General features: G+C 44.3%; 1 protein-coding gene across 4 annotated transcripts in view; it reads left to right on the forward strand.

Annotated features, from left to right (window-relative positions):
- Window positions 1–15,034: 15,034 nt before the first annotated feature.
- The window catches only part of LOC137097010 (deoxynucleoside triphosphate triphosphohydrolase SAMHD1-like), a 38,100-nt gene continuing 34,420 nt past the window's right edge, over window positions 15,035–18,714 (forward strand). For 3 of the 4 annotated variants that reach the window (XR_010909906.1, XM_067468138.1, XM_067468139.1), the window contains exon 1: window positions 15,075–15,368. Coding sequence is in view for 3 of the 4 variants with exons in the window: in XM_067468138.1 (XP_067324239.1) it covers window positions 15,152–15,368 (217 nt within the window). In the remaining variant the exon portion in view is untranslated. Of the gene's footprint in view, window positions 15,369–18,714 lie in introns of all 4 variants that reach the window. The other variant, XM_067468137.1, reaches the window with a different exon arrangement.

An 18,714-nucleotide genomic window follows, 5' to 3' on the forward strand; every position in this document is an offset into this window, starting at 1 on the left:
TGTATTTCCAAATTATTCAGTGACTTGGACCAAGTTGGAGAACAACAGAAAATAGGTTTCTGTTCAGTTTCCCCATTCTATTCAAGAAAAACAAAACTGAAAGTACTAGAAGAGGGTGAGGAATTAATTTCGTGGGTTAATAAATTTCATTCCTCAAAGTGGTTTTTTTTTTTTTTCCGGGCTTCCACTCAGTAACAAAACAAGCCATTTCAACACTCACAAGCTTATATTTAGTAATGCTAAAGGCTAGATATTTTCCCAACCATAGAGATTGAAAAATCTATTTCCTGGTATCACAGTTAATTTTATCAGAAAGAACAATCACAAAATAGAGCTATGCTTTGCTTTTTTAAAAGCTTTTCAAGATAACTTAATGGGGAAATAATTTACTAAGAAAAACAAACAATGGAAGACATTTTATTAAAACTTGCATATGCTAGTTAGGTATATTCACATTCATTTATGTCATTTCTATTCAACTTTTCCTCCAGTGGGTTCAAAACCACATACATTACTCTCCAGCTCACCACTTTAGACTTACAACCATACCATGAGTAAATCTGGAAAGGTGTGACTGAATCAACATAATTAATGTGGAGCAACAATACCATTCAGCATAGTGTGAAATATGAGCAAGTGTAATATAAATTTTAAACACATAATGAATAACAAATACAAAAACGTAAAATACAATTTAAAACAAGCTAATGGAAAAATAAAGCATCCATTCAGTTAAAAGTTCCTTCAAGTAGGGCTATTGTCAAGCCATGCTTAAATTTCCCAGTTCTGCTATAAAATATAAATCTTTGTGCTGTTAATCTGTGGGTTATATAGTAATTCACTGTTGAAAGAAAACAATCTCTAAGGGTGGATCTATGGATGCCAGCCAGAACTTTCTAAGCATTTCCAGTAAACTGAAATATAGTTTTGGAGAAACGAAAGTAGAAAAGAGAAACGTAATTTGCATTTCACCCAAAAGGCAGGGAGTACTCAAAAGTTGAGGGATAATCAGATTGAAATAATATGACAAGCATGTTTGGATGAGATGATCAGAAGACTTATTTTAATTGTTTAAGCTTCCTTTCTGCCAATGTATAATTAGAAATTAATCGGAAATAAACCTAGACTGGTATCCTATTTGTTAATTCACTAACAGTGCAATTCACCACTGTGTGAAATATGGGTAAATGACTTTTGTACCTGCACTGCCTACTATGTAAATAATTTTAATACAGGTTTTGTTAAGGCCTATTTGCTCTATTTTCCAGTTCACCCATACAGCCTTTCTTCCCTTATTCTTAGACAACTTTAGCAGTTCTTCCAACCGTAAGTATCTTTGAAGAATGTCCATAGCCAACAGCAGCATACCCAAGTACTCTGTATTTGTTTATGTATTTAAAAAGTAGTTCAAAGTAGATACAGTACACCTAATCTAAAACTTGTAGATGTGTTTATTGACTGCTGTCAAGTAGATTTCAAGATATGGTAGCCCTATGAGTGTGAGATCTCTTCTCAACAGACTCAGAGCTGTGGCCTCGTTGAGTCTATCCATCTGTAAAGTGGCCTTCCCCTTTTCTAGTTGTTTTCTACCTTATTAAACATTGCTTCCTTCTTAGTAAGTCCAACAAAAATGATGATCTTTCAGGACACAAGCCATCTCATAACGATGGTGAAGAATTCTATAACTTTCTTAGCTTCAAGTTGTACTATTCCAAAAAGCCATGGAATATTAAGGTAGTCTTTGACTAAAGTGTCAAGGGGTTTATTCTTCGTGTCCTCTGCGAAATCCACACCTATGGGTTTTCCTTTGCGCATGCGCAGAAATCCAGAACATTCTAAAGTTTAATGAAATTAAAAATGATTATTTATTAGGCTCCGCCCCTCTCCCCGCCCCCTCGGTATATATGCCGCTGCATGCGGCTGAGATCTAGTTCCTTCTTCCGCGCTAATCCGGCAGCATCTCGGAACGTTCTTCTCTCTACTTACCGGCTTTTGACTCAAGGACTGTTTCTCTCTGGCTCAACCTCTCCATCCCTGACTCGGACTGGCTGACTACTCTTAAAATTCAGGCTAGCATGTCTTCTCCTTATTTCAAAAATTGCTCGGCCTGCGGGGCTACCCTGCCTGAGGCTGATAAACATTCCAAATGCTTACTTTGTTTGGGGGAAACCCACAATCTCCAATCCTGCGAGATATGTTTGAGTTTTACATCTAGAGCCCGTAAAGGCAGAGATGCCCGTTTGAAGGCATTGTTGTATGAGCGCGCTTTGGCTCCCCAGGCGCCTCTTCCCCCCTCCCACTCCTCCCCAGCTCAAGAGCCCCCTCAGCCTCCCTCTCCACGTGCTGGAGATAGGCGAGACTCGGGCCAGACAAGCACTTCCTCAGTGGAGCCGCCTAAGAAAAGATCAAAGCCCTCTAAACAAACCACGAGGGCAGCAAAATCGAAAGAAAAACCCTCCAAGCAAAAAAAGGGACGGCAACTCACTGGTGAACAGCCCTTGAGTCCCCCTATATTGGATCCGATGCCTCACCTCTCCAGTTCCGCCCTCCATCTCCAGGAGCCCCTCCCTCCCATGCTGCACATGGAAGATCCCTCCTATCTTCCCCCTCTAGAGCTCCTGGATCCGCAGCTTGATTTGCAAGCCCAGCCGGCTGCGGAGCTTTCCCCTCCGCCCCTCCCTCCCTCCCTCCCAAGCTTCACCCCCTCCTTCTCCCAGCCCACCAGATTCCCCGGTACCGAGGGAAACTCCTCCCTCAGGGCAGCAAGTTTCTGTGGCGCAGGCCCCACGCCGCCGCCGCCGTTCTCCTTCTCCTTCCCCTCAACCCCCTCCTAACCCCCACCCTTCCAAGAGGGCTAGAATTCACCCTCCTGAGCAGTACCACCCTTATGCTCCCCAGGATTACCCTTACCATCTCTATCCCCCTCCTCCTCCCTATCCAGTATATCCCTTCTACTATCCACCCCCCCTAACCATCCCAAAGACTACAGTACCCATTATCCACCCCAGTTCAGTTATCCACAACCCCCACATGCACCCCCAACAGCTACACTCTCCCATCCTCCAGAAGAGCAAACTGAACTGGCCCCTCCCCAACCTTTTCAAGACCCCCTCAGTCAGGAGCACCAGGACTCTCACACAGTGGATCTTGAATCCACTGATGACACTCCACTTATCCATGACCCTCTTCCAGACTCTGACCCTTCCCCTAAAAATTTGGAAGAGTTAAAAAAAATTTCTGCCCTGCTGATAAGACTTTCCAGGGCTTTGAATCTCGCTACACCTGAACCCACAGACACTGTGGTTGACCCATGCTTCACTTCTACTGAACAACAACAACCTGCATCCACTGTGTTGCCCACCTTACCTTTTCTACTAAAGATTTTGAAAAATACCGGAGTTGCCCCAGCTATGATCCCGGCAACTCCCAAAAGAGCAGATAATTTATACCGTATTGATTTATCCTCCGCTTCATGGCTATCTAAAATGCCTAAAGCAAATTCTATTGTAACGGATGCTCAACCAAAACCTGTACAAACAAACCAGACTTCCCCGTCTGACAAAGAGGGAAGAAAACTTGACTCTATGGCCAAAAAAATTTACTCCTCAGCATGCCTGTTTGCACGCATGGCTCACTATGGAGTATACATGAGTGTGTACCAAACCTTTTTGTGGAACAAGATATCCCCTTATTTAGACTTATTACCTCCAGCCGACCAGCCACTGGCTCTGGCCTTTAAACAAGAAGCCCTCCTTTTAGCATCTTTGCAAAAAGACCTTGCAAGGAACACAGCTGACACTTCAGGGAAACTCATTGCAGGCTCAGTGGCCCTTCGTCGCCACGCCTGGCTAAGGGCTGCAATCCTCTCCCAATCACAATGCACCCTTATTGAAAACCTTCCTATGGATGAGGCAGGACTCTTCAATCCTGAAACTGATTCACAACTTGAGCATTCTCATAAAATGAAACAAACGGTCTTCAAATATGACCAACAACCATATTCTCACCAACGCCAACGGTGGGGCTCATATTACTACCGCCCCCACTACTACAACAGACCCTACAATATCTCCTTCTACAGGGGACGTCAAAGATCCTACGCCCAGTCTACAACTCCCAAGACGACCACAGCTCCCCTTCAGAGGTCAGTACCGTGGTACCAGGCCTGCCAATAACAACAAATGTCGTTTTTAGCACACCAGTATCCATTACCGCTCATCCCTCCATACATACACAACCACTTACATACCTAAACAGACTACAACCCTTTCTTCCAACATGGCAGTCTATCACTACAGATGCCTGGGTCCTGGACATAGTCAAAAGGGGATACGCAATAGAATTCGACTCTTACCCACCTGTGGGTAAAATCCTCCTCACTCAACCCTACCAGGAGATCTGGGAGGAAGTACATTCTCTCCTTCAAAAGGGCGCCATATCTCCTAACCCTTCACAGAATGCCAGCAGTTGCTTCTTCCTCGATATTTCCTGATAGACAGAAGAGATGGGGGTCTACGCCCCATCCTGGATCTACGCAGACTCAAGACTTTCATTACACCGCGCAAATTTCGCATGGTTACACTTCCTAACATACTCCCTTTCATTCCACCACGATCGTGGTTGGCAACAGTGGACCTACGAGACACCTACTTCCACATCTCAATTAGGGAGGCCCACCGCAGGATCCTGACCTTTGCGGTGCAAGACAACCACTTCTCCTTCAATTCTCTCGCATTTGGCTTGTCCACGGCACCCAGAGTGTTCACAAAATGCATGTCTGTCATAGCTGCACACCTCCGCCAACAAGGCATCATGGTTTTTCAGTACCTGGATGACTGGTTATTTTGCTCTATTTCGAGAACGCAACTACGCAACGATATTCATTACACCTTGTCTCTTTTGCAGGACTTGGGTCTGGTTGTAAACCAGGAAAAATCCCATCTCACCCCGACACAACGAATCCAGTTCATAGGAGCCGTGATAGACTCCACTCTCCAGAAAGCCTTCCTCCCAGAAGACCGCTTCCTCAAACTTCAGCAAACAATCCGAACCCTCCAGCACTCCCGGAGATCCTCGGCTTGGGCTATCCAATCTATCCTTGGCCACATGTCATCTACCACAAATGTCACCCCATTCGCCCGTCTAAAGATGAGGCCGCTACAAAGCTGGTTCATCAGGTCATTCGACCCCCTCCGGGAACCTCAATCTCGTATTCTATATCCGCCACACCCCGTCCTTCACTCCCTCTCATGGTGGACAAAGCATTACAATGTTCAATCAGGGATGTCTTTCATACAACCCCATCCTTCCATGTCCCTCACGACCGATGCCTCCAACTCAGGTTGGGGAGCACACCTCAAAGGGTTCAAAGTGAGCGGCCATTGGTCTCCCCAAGACCACCAATTCCACATCAACGCGCTCGAGATGATGGCAGTAGAAAAGGCCCTCAGAGCCTTTGTCCGCATCATCTCGAACCGCAAAGTCCAAATTGTAACAGACAACACCGCTGTCAAATATTATATCAACAAACAAGGGGGAACCCGCTCTCAGACACTATTAGCCATATCAACACGGATTTGGGCATGGTGCAATTGGAGGAATGTCCTTCTCACTGCTATCCATCTACCAGGCCAGGACAACACACTAGCGGACTCTCTAAGCAGATCCTCAAAAAACAATCACGAGTGGCAACTACATCACACACACTTCAAGACTCTCACCCGCAAGTGGGGCATCCCCAGGACAGACCTGTTTGCATCCCCCGTGAACACTCATTGCCCTCTCTACTGCGCAAGGCTCCGCCCTCGCGCATCCCCAGGTTGTCTCGGGGACGCCTTCCTGTTCCAGTGGTCCCCAGGCCTACTCTACCTCTTTCCACCACTTCCTCTCCTATCCCCCGTCATAGCCAAAATAATTCAGGACAACACAGACTGCATCCTGGTCACCCCCTCGTGGCCACGCCAACACTGGTTTGCTCCCCTGCTCCATATCTCCAACAAAGAATTCCTCCGCCTCGATCCGACCCCAGACCTTCTCTCAGTGGAGAACGGTCTAGTCCTCCATCCAGATCTCCACTCCCTCTCCCTCATGGCGTGGAGGATCAGGCCGCAATGAACCTCCCTGAGGAAGTATCACGAATACTATTGGCGGCCCATAAACCAACCACTAAGAAGTCATATCATTATAAATGGTCATCATTTGGGAAGTTTACACAAGCAGCGGGATTCACTCCCTTATCAGCACCAATTCTGGTGGTACTAGACTTCCTAGTGCACCTCTCCAACAAAAACTTCTCCCTTTCCTCAGTCAAATGCTACATAGCAGCAATCTCTTCCTATCGCAAAAAATCCGGCTTGCCGTCCCTTTTTCAAGACCACCTGATTCAATTGTTTCTCAAGGGCTATAAAAATATCCACCCTCCTACTTCCCTCCCTTCGCCTCAGTGGAGCCTAGAGCTAGTGTTATCCCAGTTATCAAAACCTCCCTTTGAACCTATGGCCTCTAGTGACATTTCCCATTTGTCTTGGAAGACAGCATTCCTTGTGGCCATCACGTCGGCCAGACGGTCGAGTGAATTGACGGCCCTCCGCTCCGACCCTCCTTATATCAGGTTCCACGAGGACAAGGTAGTCCTTCGGACTGATGTCACGTTTCTACCCAAAGTTGTTTCTTATTTTCATATGTCACAGGATATTATCCTGCTGGCCTTTTTCCCCAACCCATCCTCCCCGTTGGAGGTAGCATTACACTCCCTCGATGTTAAGAGGGCTCTTTCTTTTTACCTGCATAGGACCTCCACCTATAGGAAGTCTCCTAAGCTATTTTTGAAATACAGAAAAGACATGTTGGGCCATCCTGTATCCTCACAAGGACTGGCCTCCTGGATTGTTTCAACGATCTGGCTAGCCTACCAATTGGCAAAGAAGGAACCTCCTTCTCACATCGTGGCTCACTCGACTCGCTCGGTGTCCACATCTCAAGCCTTTCTTCGAGGAGTCCCACTGGATCAAATCTGCAGAGCAGCTACGTGGTCTACACCCTCCACGTTTGCCTCCCACTACAAGTTGGACATTCAGGCGAAGAAAGACGCTGCATTTGGCAGAGCTGTCCTTTTTTCCTGCGTGGCATGACCTGCCTCCAGGTCAGTAGCTTGCTATTCACCCATAGGTGTGGATTTCGCAGAGGACACGAAGAATAAATAGAGGTTGCTTACCTGTAACCGTATTTCTTCGAGTGTCCATCTGTGAAATTCACACAACCTGCCCTTCCTCTCCTCTGTCATGCCTCTAGACCTAGCTGCGATTAGCGCTGGGGAACTAGATCTCAGCCGCATGCAGCGGCATATATACCGAGGGGGCGGGGAGAGGGGCGGAGCCTAATAAATAATCATTTTTAATTTCATTAAACTTTAGAATGTTCCGGATTTCTGCGCATGTGCAAAGGAAAACCCATAGGTGTGAATTTCGCAGATGGACACTCTAAGAAATACGGTTACAGGTAAGCAACCTCTATTTCTCAGAACAATGGTCTCATTGATCTTGATTGAGCCAAGATTTCTATATTCCGGTGAGAAAGACGGCACTACAGAAGTAGCGAAGTACTGAATGCAGGTGGCCAGAAGTGGTATGTGTAAGGCCGATGAGGAGGAGAAGGGAAAGTATATTCAGGATGTAAGGCAGTTTGTAGAAAGACTTTTATGTAGATCTTGGTCTAAAGTCATTGTCTACATCAGAGAAAGTAATCCGCTTACTCAACACATATACTAACTTCACAAAATAGCATCCAATAAAGCAGTGGTGCACAACCTGTGGTCCTCCAGGTGTTTGGGGCTTTAACCCCCAGAAGCTGTAGCCAGCTTTTTCAATGGTCAGGAATTCTGGGAGCTGAAGTCCAAGGCCACAGATTGTGCACCTCAGCAACAGACCTACACTAATGAAAGCCTTGCTCCAGAGGGGACCACCATTACACAAACAGGTTAGCCAAGGGTTCACAATTTCAGTTCTTCCTCAGTGGTCAATACTCCTGAAAACTGCAGCAGGCTTCATTCACTTTGTATCAGTTGCCAAAAGATCCCTATGACTACTGTCTCCATTGCTACATGTGGCACAGATCACATACAGTGGATTAACTGTTGCAAACAGTAAACATTTCATGGTGTTTAACAAGAATCATATTCTATTGTGCAACAGATCACACCCAGTGGATTAACCTTTAAGGAAATAAAAAAACATTCCCATTGTTCCACATCAATCATATTTGGGCAAGATCAGAAATAATGAAGAGGCTCAGATACAATGCCCCCTTTTAAGAAGGCAAACCTTGTGAAACGCCCTAGTTCTGGTTTTTCAATAAGGAAGTAGAAGGCAGAGGAGACAGAAAAAAAACTATTTGCAAATAAGCTGTGGATGACGGTCCTGAAAGGAAGGTGGCACACTGACTGACATTTCACATAGGATTCTTATAGTTTTGCAGGTACAATTCACTTTACAACATCTTCGTTCTCACGCCTGTTCTTCCTTTCATCTTGTTTAATCCTGCACATGACACCATTTGATCAAATGCTTATCAAAACAGTTCAGGAAAGCAAATTCAATTTATCAAAATAAAAATACATCAACATGCTATTTCTGATTCCTGCATCTAAGGCTGCTGTCTCTAAGGTTTTATTGCCATTGCCTGCTTGTATGACTTCCCTGGGTCACACAGAATTCTTTGCATCTCTAAAGAAGGTAATAGTCCATTGTCTCATTTGGTGTATGTTTTCTTTGTTCTGTTTATGTGAGCCCTTTCCTGTGTGTGTCTTCTCATGGCTTAAGACTAAAACTAAGGCAGATTTCCTTCTAATGCTAAAGACTAAAGCTGTTTATTAATCAAGTTAAATCAAATTAAATAGGTGTCCTTTGTCCCCATCCCCTTCAGTGCATAGAAGGAAGATATTCTCAAGATGGCTCACTTAAAAGTTGGCAACTGCCTACATAGTGCTGATCTTAGTCAATGTGAACATAATCCACTCATCAGTCCTGGGAGACATCTCATTACTACTCTGCTCATATGGCACTACCATGAAAGAGCTAAACTTCAAGTCGGATACTACCGGGGAGCAGTGCAAGAAGCGGGATTCTGGATAATGAATGCAAAATACAACATCAGTTCAATAATCGACAAATGTCTTAAATTATCATTGATTGTGAGGCAGGCACTAGAGCAAAAAATGACAGATTTGCCCATTAGTTGGCACAACTCAGAGGCTCCCTTCAACTTTGTGGGACTAGAAATAGTCAAACCTTGAACAGTAATTACATGTCTGAATAGAGGAGGGTAGGCAAAGAGCACATTATTGGACTGTGTTCACTTCTATGAGTGTCCAAGACACAGAATCTGGATGCTTGGCACTTTAAAATGTCAAGACCACAAATCGAGGCACAGTAAACACGTATATTGGACATGTGATCAAGGAAGCCCTGCTTCTATCACTAACGGAAATTGTGGTCTCTATGTAGGCCACATACACATAAAAGCACACAAAAGTTAAAATGTTTGTAAGAGATGACACCCTTCACCCACATGTGCATTCTCTCCTAAAAATAATATCTGTGACTAAAAACTCTTTTTAAATACTTGGCAGAAGCTGAAAGGGGACATGAGCAACAAACTACTTTGGTGGTAAACATTGTCCTGCTGTTAGAATTTTGCAACCTACCAGTGAGGGCCAAAACGAATAATAAATAATTATTTACAGTGATACTTACAGATCAAAAAGAATAAACTGCTGTCTGTTTAGTGTTTAATACTTTATTACAGGGGTTCCCTAGATTCCTTACCTTGAATTAGTGTATAAATCAGTTCTGCTGATAACAGACAAAAGAGATGCAAAAGAAAGGGAGAAAATTTCTGCATTTTTAAATAGAGGACAATGTTGTCAAAATGTACAAATCCTGCTAAGAGTTTTACATCAGAATGATGGGACCTGCAATGCTTCTGATTATGCTGTTATCTACTGCAATTGTGCTAGATTATTACACGGAAGTTGAAGCTAAAGGACAGCTGAGCTTGGCAAAGCCTGCTTCAAAGTCATTCCAGTGAGTGATGGGAAGGAGAAGGGGTGTGAGCTGGGAAAAGTGTGATGACTGCAGAACCTTGATCATAGAGTTACTCACAAGGAAATCTTTGAAATTTCTTTAATCCTAGTTACAAATGAAGAAAATATGTGGCCATGTTCCCAATTCAATGCCCGCCAAAAGGTCCACCCCCTCAACTCCCAAATATTAATTTGTACAGCCTCCAAGTCTTCCAGCCTGAACCAGTTTGCCTTATGAGGTTCTTTCCCACACAGAACTCCAGATGTTTCCACTCTTCTTTAATTCCTCAGCCTTGGCTGTCAACTCATGGCATGGAGCTGTTCAGGTGTCTTAACTACACCAGATACAGAGTCTATGACCAAGAGTGAATGTTTTGCTCTCAGGACAAGTGGGAGGAAAGGCCATAAACATGCTTTAAACTGCATAAAGCTTAAATACGCTGTGTATCAAATGCTTTCAGTGATAACAATTGTGTGCTGCAATCAAATCTCTCTTTAAATGACTTCTTAATCTGCAGTAGTTTGTGCTTCTGGACAGGAGTTTGCCAGTATCCAAAATACAAATTGTGGAGGGGAATTGGAGACCCTACTGTAATCAGAGTTGCTAATGCAATATACTGCCTAGCATCTTTGGTACTATTGTGTTCAGGTGCTTTTTGTCATGGCCTTGGGCCCATACAATAAACTATTTTGATGATATTTTATAAGGAACATGATATACACACAGGGTGCATCTACACCAGGAATAGGCAAACTTCAGCCCTCCAGATGTTTTGGACTTTGACTCCCACAATTCCTAACTGTCTCGGGCCCTTTCCTTTTCCCCTTCAGACGCTTAAGCCCAAGGCTGTTAGGAATTGTGGGAGTTGCAGTCCAAAACCTGGAGGGCAGAAGTCTGTCCATGCCTGATCTACAATGTACTGGAAATTGTAGTTTTTACCCTTCCCTGCCAAAAGCTGCTGTGTCTCACCAAACTACAGATCCCATGATAATTTAAGGAGTGTTTAACTGCATTGATTTTGCAGTGTAGATGCATTCATTGATACCTCCCCACAATACTGGCTAAAATACTTGCACTGGAAAAAGAATTAATTAGCTATACAGCTAACTAAAAAAAAAACTTACTGAAAAACTAACTAGAATCTTGTTTCTGATTTAAAAGTAGGAGCCTATTCTAACTGTTAGCTTCCCCAGAGTGTAAATTATCACCTGTAGCCCACTTACCTCACAGGTTAATCAGGCCACAAATACAAGGTTAAATGTAGGGGGTTCTCATCAAATATATATTAACAAGTCTCATATGTCTTTCTGCATTTGCAGAGATGAATGGAAGACCCAGCATGTTATATTACTGAGTAAGTTCCTGTGGAATAATAATATGATTGAGCATAGAATGGCTTAACTAATTGGTTCAATAAAACAAACTATTTAATTTGGCCTACCTCAATTTTACAATATGATATCCTGTTGTTAATTTGCTAACTGAATGGTTTTGTAACTAAACATTTATATTTCTTATTATATAAGAACAATGGAATTGTGGAAAAATAGATATTATTTCGAGAGACCTGGTAGTTCTTGTTCTCTCTCTCTCTCTCTCTCTCTAAATGTATATACTGCCTTGAAATTCTTTGGAAATGATAGGTAGTTTATAAATAAAATAAATATTTTTTTATTTGGACATAAACTATTTTGGATAAGGTTTAATTTAATCAGATGCATTATACTAAATGGGCAGAGATTGTACTAAATTGAAAGCAATGAGGTTGGAGGGAAATGCAGAACAGTAAGCAAAAGAGTAAGGACCCTTCTACACTGCCATATAATCCAGATTCTCAAAGCAAATAAACCACATTGTTTGCTTTGAACTGGATTATATGAGTCCACACCAGGCATGGGCAAACTTCAGACTTCCTGGTGTTTTGGACTTCAACTTCCACAATTCCTACAGCCAGAATGAATTGTGGGAGCTGAAACCCAAAACACCTGGAGAGCCAAAGTTTGCCCATGCCTGGTCTACACTGTTATATAATCCAGTTCAAAGCATATAATCCAGATTTTACATAGTAGTGTAGAAGGATTTTACATAGTGTAGAAGTAGTGTAAGTCTCTGAAGTTGGAGGCAAAGGGGAAAGCTGGTTTTGCCCTTTTTCCATCCATCCTTGTTTCTTCTTTGTTTATCTCTTAATAGCAGATACCTTTCCCTGGTCCTACTTCCCCTCAGTGAGCGGAAAATGAGTCGCCTAAGGGCTGAGAAAAGCGGTATATAAATGAAGTAAATAAATAAATAATACATAAATAAAATGAGCCATTTGAGAAGAATGATAAGGCACACAATAAATACAATAAGGAGGAAAAAGAGGCTCGTGGATCATCTTTTAATCTATAGTCACCCCCTTTGGCTTCTCTAGGTGTTTACAAACTTGGGGGCAATACTAAGAACCTGAAGATGTATCCCTTTTGGGCCAAAAGGTGACCAATAAATCAAGTAATTAAATAAATAATATAGTTTTTTAACCTATACAGAAACTAAAAAGTTTTTTCTAGTTGTAACAATGCAGAAATGTATGGTTTTCTGCCTAAGAAAAGGGCAGGACTGCCTTTCTCATGACAAAAACAGCATTGCTCTCAAAGGAATCTGCTTTTTTTCTGTTGCTAATGGAGTTGAACGTTTATTGCCTGGATTTGATGGCTCTTTTATTCTTCTTGTTGTCCACATGGAAGGAAAGCAACCTCTGCCTGCTCTGATATCCCTCCAGGCCATCTTAACTGATAACAACGGAGGGCCCTTCCACACAGCCCTATAACCCCAAATATCAAGGCAGAAAATCCCACATTATCTGAATGGTTTAAACAGATATTGTGGGATTTTTTGCCTTGATATTCTGGGATATAGGGCTGTGTGGAAGGGCCCGAAGTCGTGGCAATAAAACCTCATGGTATTTCACCTTGAAGACACACAACCACTACTTATTTTCCACACAGCTGAATAAAATACCTCATCTGTTTTTAAATTGAATATATGGCTGTGTGGAAGGGCCACCAGTTAACCCAGGGTCCTTTCACACAGCCCTATATCCCTGAATATCAAGGCAGATAATCCCACATGACCTGAGTGTGGACTCAGATAACCCAGTTCAAAGCAGATATTGTGGGATTTTCTGCCTCTGTTCTGAGATATAGGCTGTGTGGAAGGGCTCTCATATAATCCAGTTCAAAACAGATAATCTGGGATCCAATCCTGGGATATAGGGCAGTGTAGATGCAGCCTCAGAGCCCTTATACACAGCCCTATATCCTATAAGGCAGAAAATCCCACAAGATCTGCTTTGAACTGGATTATCGGAGTCCACATATTGCTGTATATTCCAGTTCAAAGCAGATAATGTAGGGTTTTATTAAGCTGTGTGGAAGGTACCTCAGTGTTTCCGTCCTAATGGTTGTGTCCATTTCTTTGAAGGGTGGTTGTTCTTTCATTCAGTTGCTTCTGACTCTGTGACCTCATGGACCAGCCCACGCCAGAGCTCCCTGTTGGCCGTCACCACCCACAGCTCCTTCAGAGTCAAGCCAGTCACTTCAAGGATCCATCCATCCATCTTGCCCTTGGTCAACCCCTCTTCCTTTTTCCTTCCATTTTCCTCAGCATCATTGACTTCTCTAAGCTTTCCTGTCTTCTCATTATGTGGCCAAAATACTTCATCTTTGCCTCTACTATCCTTCCCTCCAATGAGCAGTCAGGGTTTATTTCTTGAAGTATGGACTGGTTGGATCTTCTGGCGGTCCAAGGCACTCTCAGCACTTTCCTCCTACAGTTCAAAAGCATCTATCTTACTTCACTCAGCCTTCCCTATGGTCCAGCTCTCACATCTGTAGGTGACTATGGGGAATACCATTGCTTTTACTATGCGGATCTTTGTTGCCAGTGTGATGCCTCAACTCTTTACTATTTTATCGAGACTGGACATTGCTCTCCTCCCAAAAAGGAAGCGTCTCCCGATTTCCTGGCTGCAGTCTGCATCTGCAGTAATCCTTGCACCTAGAAATACAAAGTCTGTCACTGCCTCCACGTTTTCTCCCTCTATTTGTCAGTCTGGTTGCCATAATCTTGGTTTTTTGTAATGTTTAGCTGCAACCCAGCTTTTGCGCTTTCTTCTTTCACCTTGGTTAGAAGGCTCCTCAGCTCCTCCTCGCTTTTGGCCATCAAAGTGGTGTCATCTGCATATCTAAGGTTGTGAATGTTTCTTCCAGCAAATTTTACCCCAGCCATTTTATTTTAAGGGAATACAAATAGCCAAATTCAATTTACGGGAAAAAGAGAAACCAATCCCTTCACCATGCCCGATCTACACTGCCATATAAGGCGGTTGGACTGCATTACATGAGTGAGTCTACACTACAATATAATGCTGTTCAATTATGTGGCAGTGTATATGTTGCCTCAGTTTACATGTCCAGCATGCACGACTAGGACAATATTTATTTATATGAAACTTTTGTGTGGCACAAATTGTGGTATGTTTGTTTTGATGTGGTTGTATCCAATCTCTCGAGCCCCTTTCACACAGATGAATAAAATCCCACATTTGAACTGGAATATATGGCAGTGTGGCCCTTCCACACAGCCCTATATTCCAGAATATCAAGGCAGAAAATGCCACTTTATCTGGGTGTGGACTCAGATAACCCAGTTCAAAGCAGATATTGTGGGATTGCTATTCTGGGCTGTGTGGAAGGGCCCTCAGTCCTTATGGTAAATTGTGTCCATGTCTTTGAAGGAAAGAGAAGCGAGGCAACGTGGCCTCAGGCTGAGGAGGCGCAGAGGGACCACTCAGAGGCAGCAGCCAGCCAGAGACCCATTAGTTTGAAGAGGGAACGGGCGTCCCTCAGAGCAGCGGCGAAGCTGATTGGCTGGCCGCCCCCTTTGCGCGGCCCTGAGTGGAGGACCGCCGTCACGTGATGCCGTTTCCCGCCGGGTGGCCTCTGGCTCGCGGCTGGCCCGCCTCAGTCGCCCTCGAGCCGTCGGCGTGGAAGGAGGCGGCGCGGTGGCTGCTGTGCATCCCGGCCCGGGTGGCGATGGATTACCGTAACGACAAGGATGCGGCGCCGAAACGAGCCTGCCCCTCTAGCCCGTCCGAAGACCAAGACCTGCGTACGCCGGAGAAGCGCGTCTCGGCGGTTCCCGGGAGGCTTCCGAGCCCCCTCCGCCCGCGGGAGTGGGACTCGGCGCAGCTGTGTGCCTTCCTTCGCGCCAGGGGCCTCGGCGACGCGGAGCAGCTGAGAAGGCTCCGAGGTGAGGAGTGGGGAGCCTGTGGGGCAGTGATGCCGAGCGGGAGCAGAACTCTCAAGGAGGGCGGAGATGCCGGTCACTCCAGGCATGGGCCAACTTGGGCCTTCTCTCCAGGTGTTTTGGACGTCAACTCCCACCATTCCTAATAGCCTCAGGCCCCTTCCTCTTCCCCCTCAGCCGCTTCAATGTGTTAGAATGTTGAGGCTGGCCAATCAGAAACCATATGCAAATTAGCAGGTTAAGGCAGCTCATTCATGGGCCAACTTGGGCCCTCCAGTTGTTTGGCCCAAGTTGGCCCATACCTGGTTTGAAATCTACAGATCACATTAAAACAGAATTAAATGTCACTGGCATTTTAAAAATCATAGAGTTGGAAGGGACCTCATGGGTCATCCAGTCCAACCCCCCGCCAAGAAGCAGGAATATTGCATTCAAAGCAACCCTGATAGATGGCCATCCACCTCTGTTTAAAAGTTTCCCTAGAGAGAGCCTCCACCACATTCCGAGGCAGAGAGTTCCACTGCTGAACGGCTCTCATAGTCAGGAAGTTCTTCCTCATGTTCAGATGGAATCTCCTTTCTTGTAGTTTGAAGCCATTGTTTTGCATCCTAGTTTCCAGGGAAGCAGAAAACAAGCTTGCTCCTTCCTCCCTGTGACTTCCTGTGAAATCAGTGAAATTCCATAACAACATAGTCAGAGCTAAAAACCACATTAGCCCCTGGCATGATATTGAAAACCTTCTTAGTATCAGAGTTGGAAGACACCTCATGGACCATCTACGAAGCAGGGCTGGCTTCAAACTCATGACCTTTCAGTGAGTAGTGATCTTAATGCAGCTGACTCCCAGCCAGCTGCGCCACAGTCCTGGTGCTTAGTCTCCAGGGCAGTCGAAAACAAGCCTGCTCCCTCATTATGTCTTCCTCTCACATAGTGACATGACCTTCATCATGTCTCCTGGAGCCAGTTCTCTCACATCAGAAGCGACTTGCAGTTTCTCAAGTTGCTCCTGACACACACACAAAATTCTCTACTCAGTAATCATATACTGCTTTTCATAAATTACTGAAACACTTGCCATCCAAATATGGTACTTATTAGCCATCTTTAGTCCCACTGAAGAAAGATTATACCTATAATCTGAAGTATTAATTTGTATATATACATCAAATACATTAGTAGATTGTGAGATAATTCTTGTAGATTACATGATAGAGGACTGTGTTGCATTAATTAACCAGATCAGTCTTTACTTAAGACAAGATAACTGAGAAAAGGCGTATTTGGGAGAGAGAACTGCACAAAAGGATTGTTGATGTTGTCAGTTGTACGTAGATAGCCCTTTGTTTTGAGGTTTAGATCAAGAATATAATTTTGTGATCTGTGTCAAGAAAATTGACATGTGCAACATAGAGAAATAATCTGAGAATGAAGTCCTGTGCTGGGAATGCCATTATGTCTTGCTTTGTTAGATAAAGGCTTAAAGGTATGACAAGTGATGAAATGTACATGTCTCTATTTGCTTTTTGGTGTTGGCATATTTCGCCGTGTTGTCAGTTCAGACAGAGGTCAGTTTGCTGTCCTGTGTGCATTAGAAAGAATGCGAGTAAGAAAAATCTGAATCTATGTTTATCTTATCAGAACCAATTCAAAACTATAGATCAGTGAACTGTCCTTCAAAAATTTGTTAGGTTCTTGTGGGTTTGAAGTTAGATTGAAGGGTTAGACCAGGGGTCTTCAAACTAAGGCCCGGGGGCCGGATGCGGCCCTCCAAGGTCATTTATCCGGCCCTCACTCAGGGTCAACCTAAATCTGATACTATTTGAAAGCACACAATAACAACAACAACAATCCTATCTCATCAGCTGAAAGCAGGCCCACACTTCCCATTGAAATACTAATAAGTTTATATTTGTTAAAATTGTTCTTCATTTTAATTATTGTATTGTTTTAAAGTTTCTTTTGCACTACAAATAAGATATGTGCAGTGTGCATAAGAATTCATTCATGTTTTCTTTAACTTATAATCCGGCCCTCCGACAGTTTGAGGGACTGTGACCTGGCCCTCTGTTTTAAAAGTTTGAGGACCCCTGGGTTAGACTCATTTTATTTATTTATTTACCGCCTTTCTCAGCCCAAAGGCAACTTAAGGCAGCTTACAGTTGGCGCAATTCGATGCCCTCTCCCCTGGTCACTGCTGAGACCTGGGATTCCAGGCTCAGCAATGAGTCCAGGATCACGCCCAAACTGTGAACCTGCGTCTTCAGGGGGAGTGTAACCCTGTCCGACATAGGCTGTAACCCTATGCCCTGTTTGGCCTTGCGACTGACCAGGAGTGCCTCTGTCTTGTCTGGATTCAGTTTCAATTTGTTAGCCCTCATTCAGACCGTCACAGGACCAAGCACCGGTTCAGGACCTGAACGGCCTCCTTAGTAGCAGGTGGGAAGGAGTGACAGAGTTGGACGTCATCTGAGTACAGGTGACACCGCACCCTGAAACTCCAGATGATCTCCCCCAACGGCTTCATGTAAATGTTAAACAACATGGGAGACAGTGTTGAGCCCTGAGGAACTCCACAAGACAATGGTTGTGGGGTTGAATAGGTGTGTCCCAATAACACCTTCTGGGAATGACCCTCTTGGAAGGACTGGAGCCACTGCAGAACAGTACCTCCAAGGCTCATTCCTGCGAGGCGTCCCAGAAGGATACCCTGGTCAATGGTATCGAAGGCCGCTGAGAGGTCCAGGAGAACCAACAGGGACTCACTCCCCCTGTGTAGTTCTCGGTTCTATGACCCGGCCTAAAGCCAGACTGAGCCGGATCCAGATAATCCCTGTCTTCCAAGAGTACCTGGAGTTGTGAGGCCACCACACATTCCAGGACTTTGCCCAAAAAGAGAACATTGGAAACAGGCCTATAGTTGACAAATTGAGTGGGGTCCAATGATGATTTTTTCAACCACAATTTTATTACAGCTTTTTTTTATTTTAAGCTGGCTGGAATATTGCCTTCTCAAAGGGAGGAATTAACCGCCACCTTCACCATCCAGCCAATCCCCCTCTGGCTTCCTTTAAAAGCCAGGATATGCAGGGGTCTAGGATGCATGTGAAGAATTTTGTGAAGAATAATCCTGTTTGAACTGTAGGTATTTTATATGGGAGCCTTCTAGCACTGTTCAGAGATTAAAGAAGTGAGGAATAAAGAAAGGATGCTTCCTGAAATTTCCGTTTGAAGTAGCCTTCTGTAGTACAGAGGGGCAAATTATCAAAGGTCTGGAAGCCATACCCTCTGAGAGGTGACTTAAAAAGCCGAGTATGTTTACGCTGCAGAAGAGAAGGTTGAGAGGAGACAT

Source organism: Anolis sagrei, chromosome 4 (genome assembly GCF_037176765.1).
Source record: "Anolis sagrei isolate rAnoSag1 chromosome 4, rAnoSag1.mat, whole genome shotgun sequence".
Lineage (NCBI taxonomy): Eukaryota > Metazoa > Chordata > Lepidosauria > Squamata > Dactyloidae > Anolis > Anolis sagrei.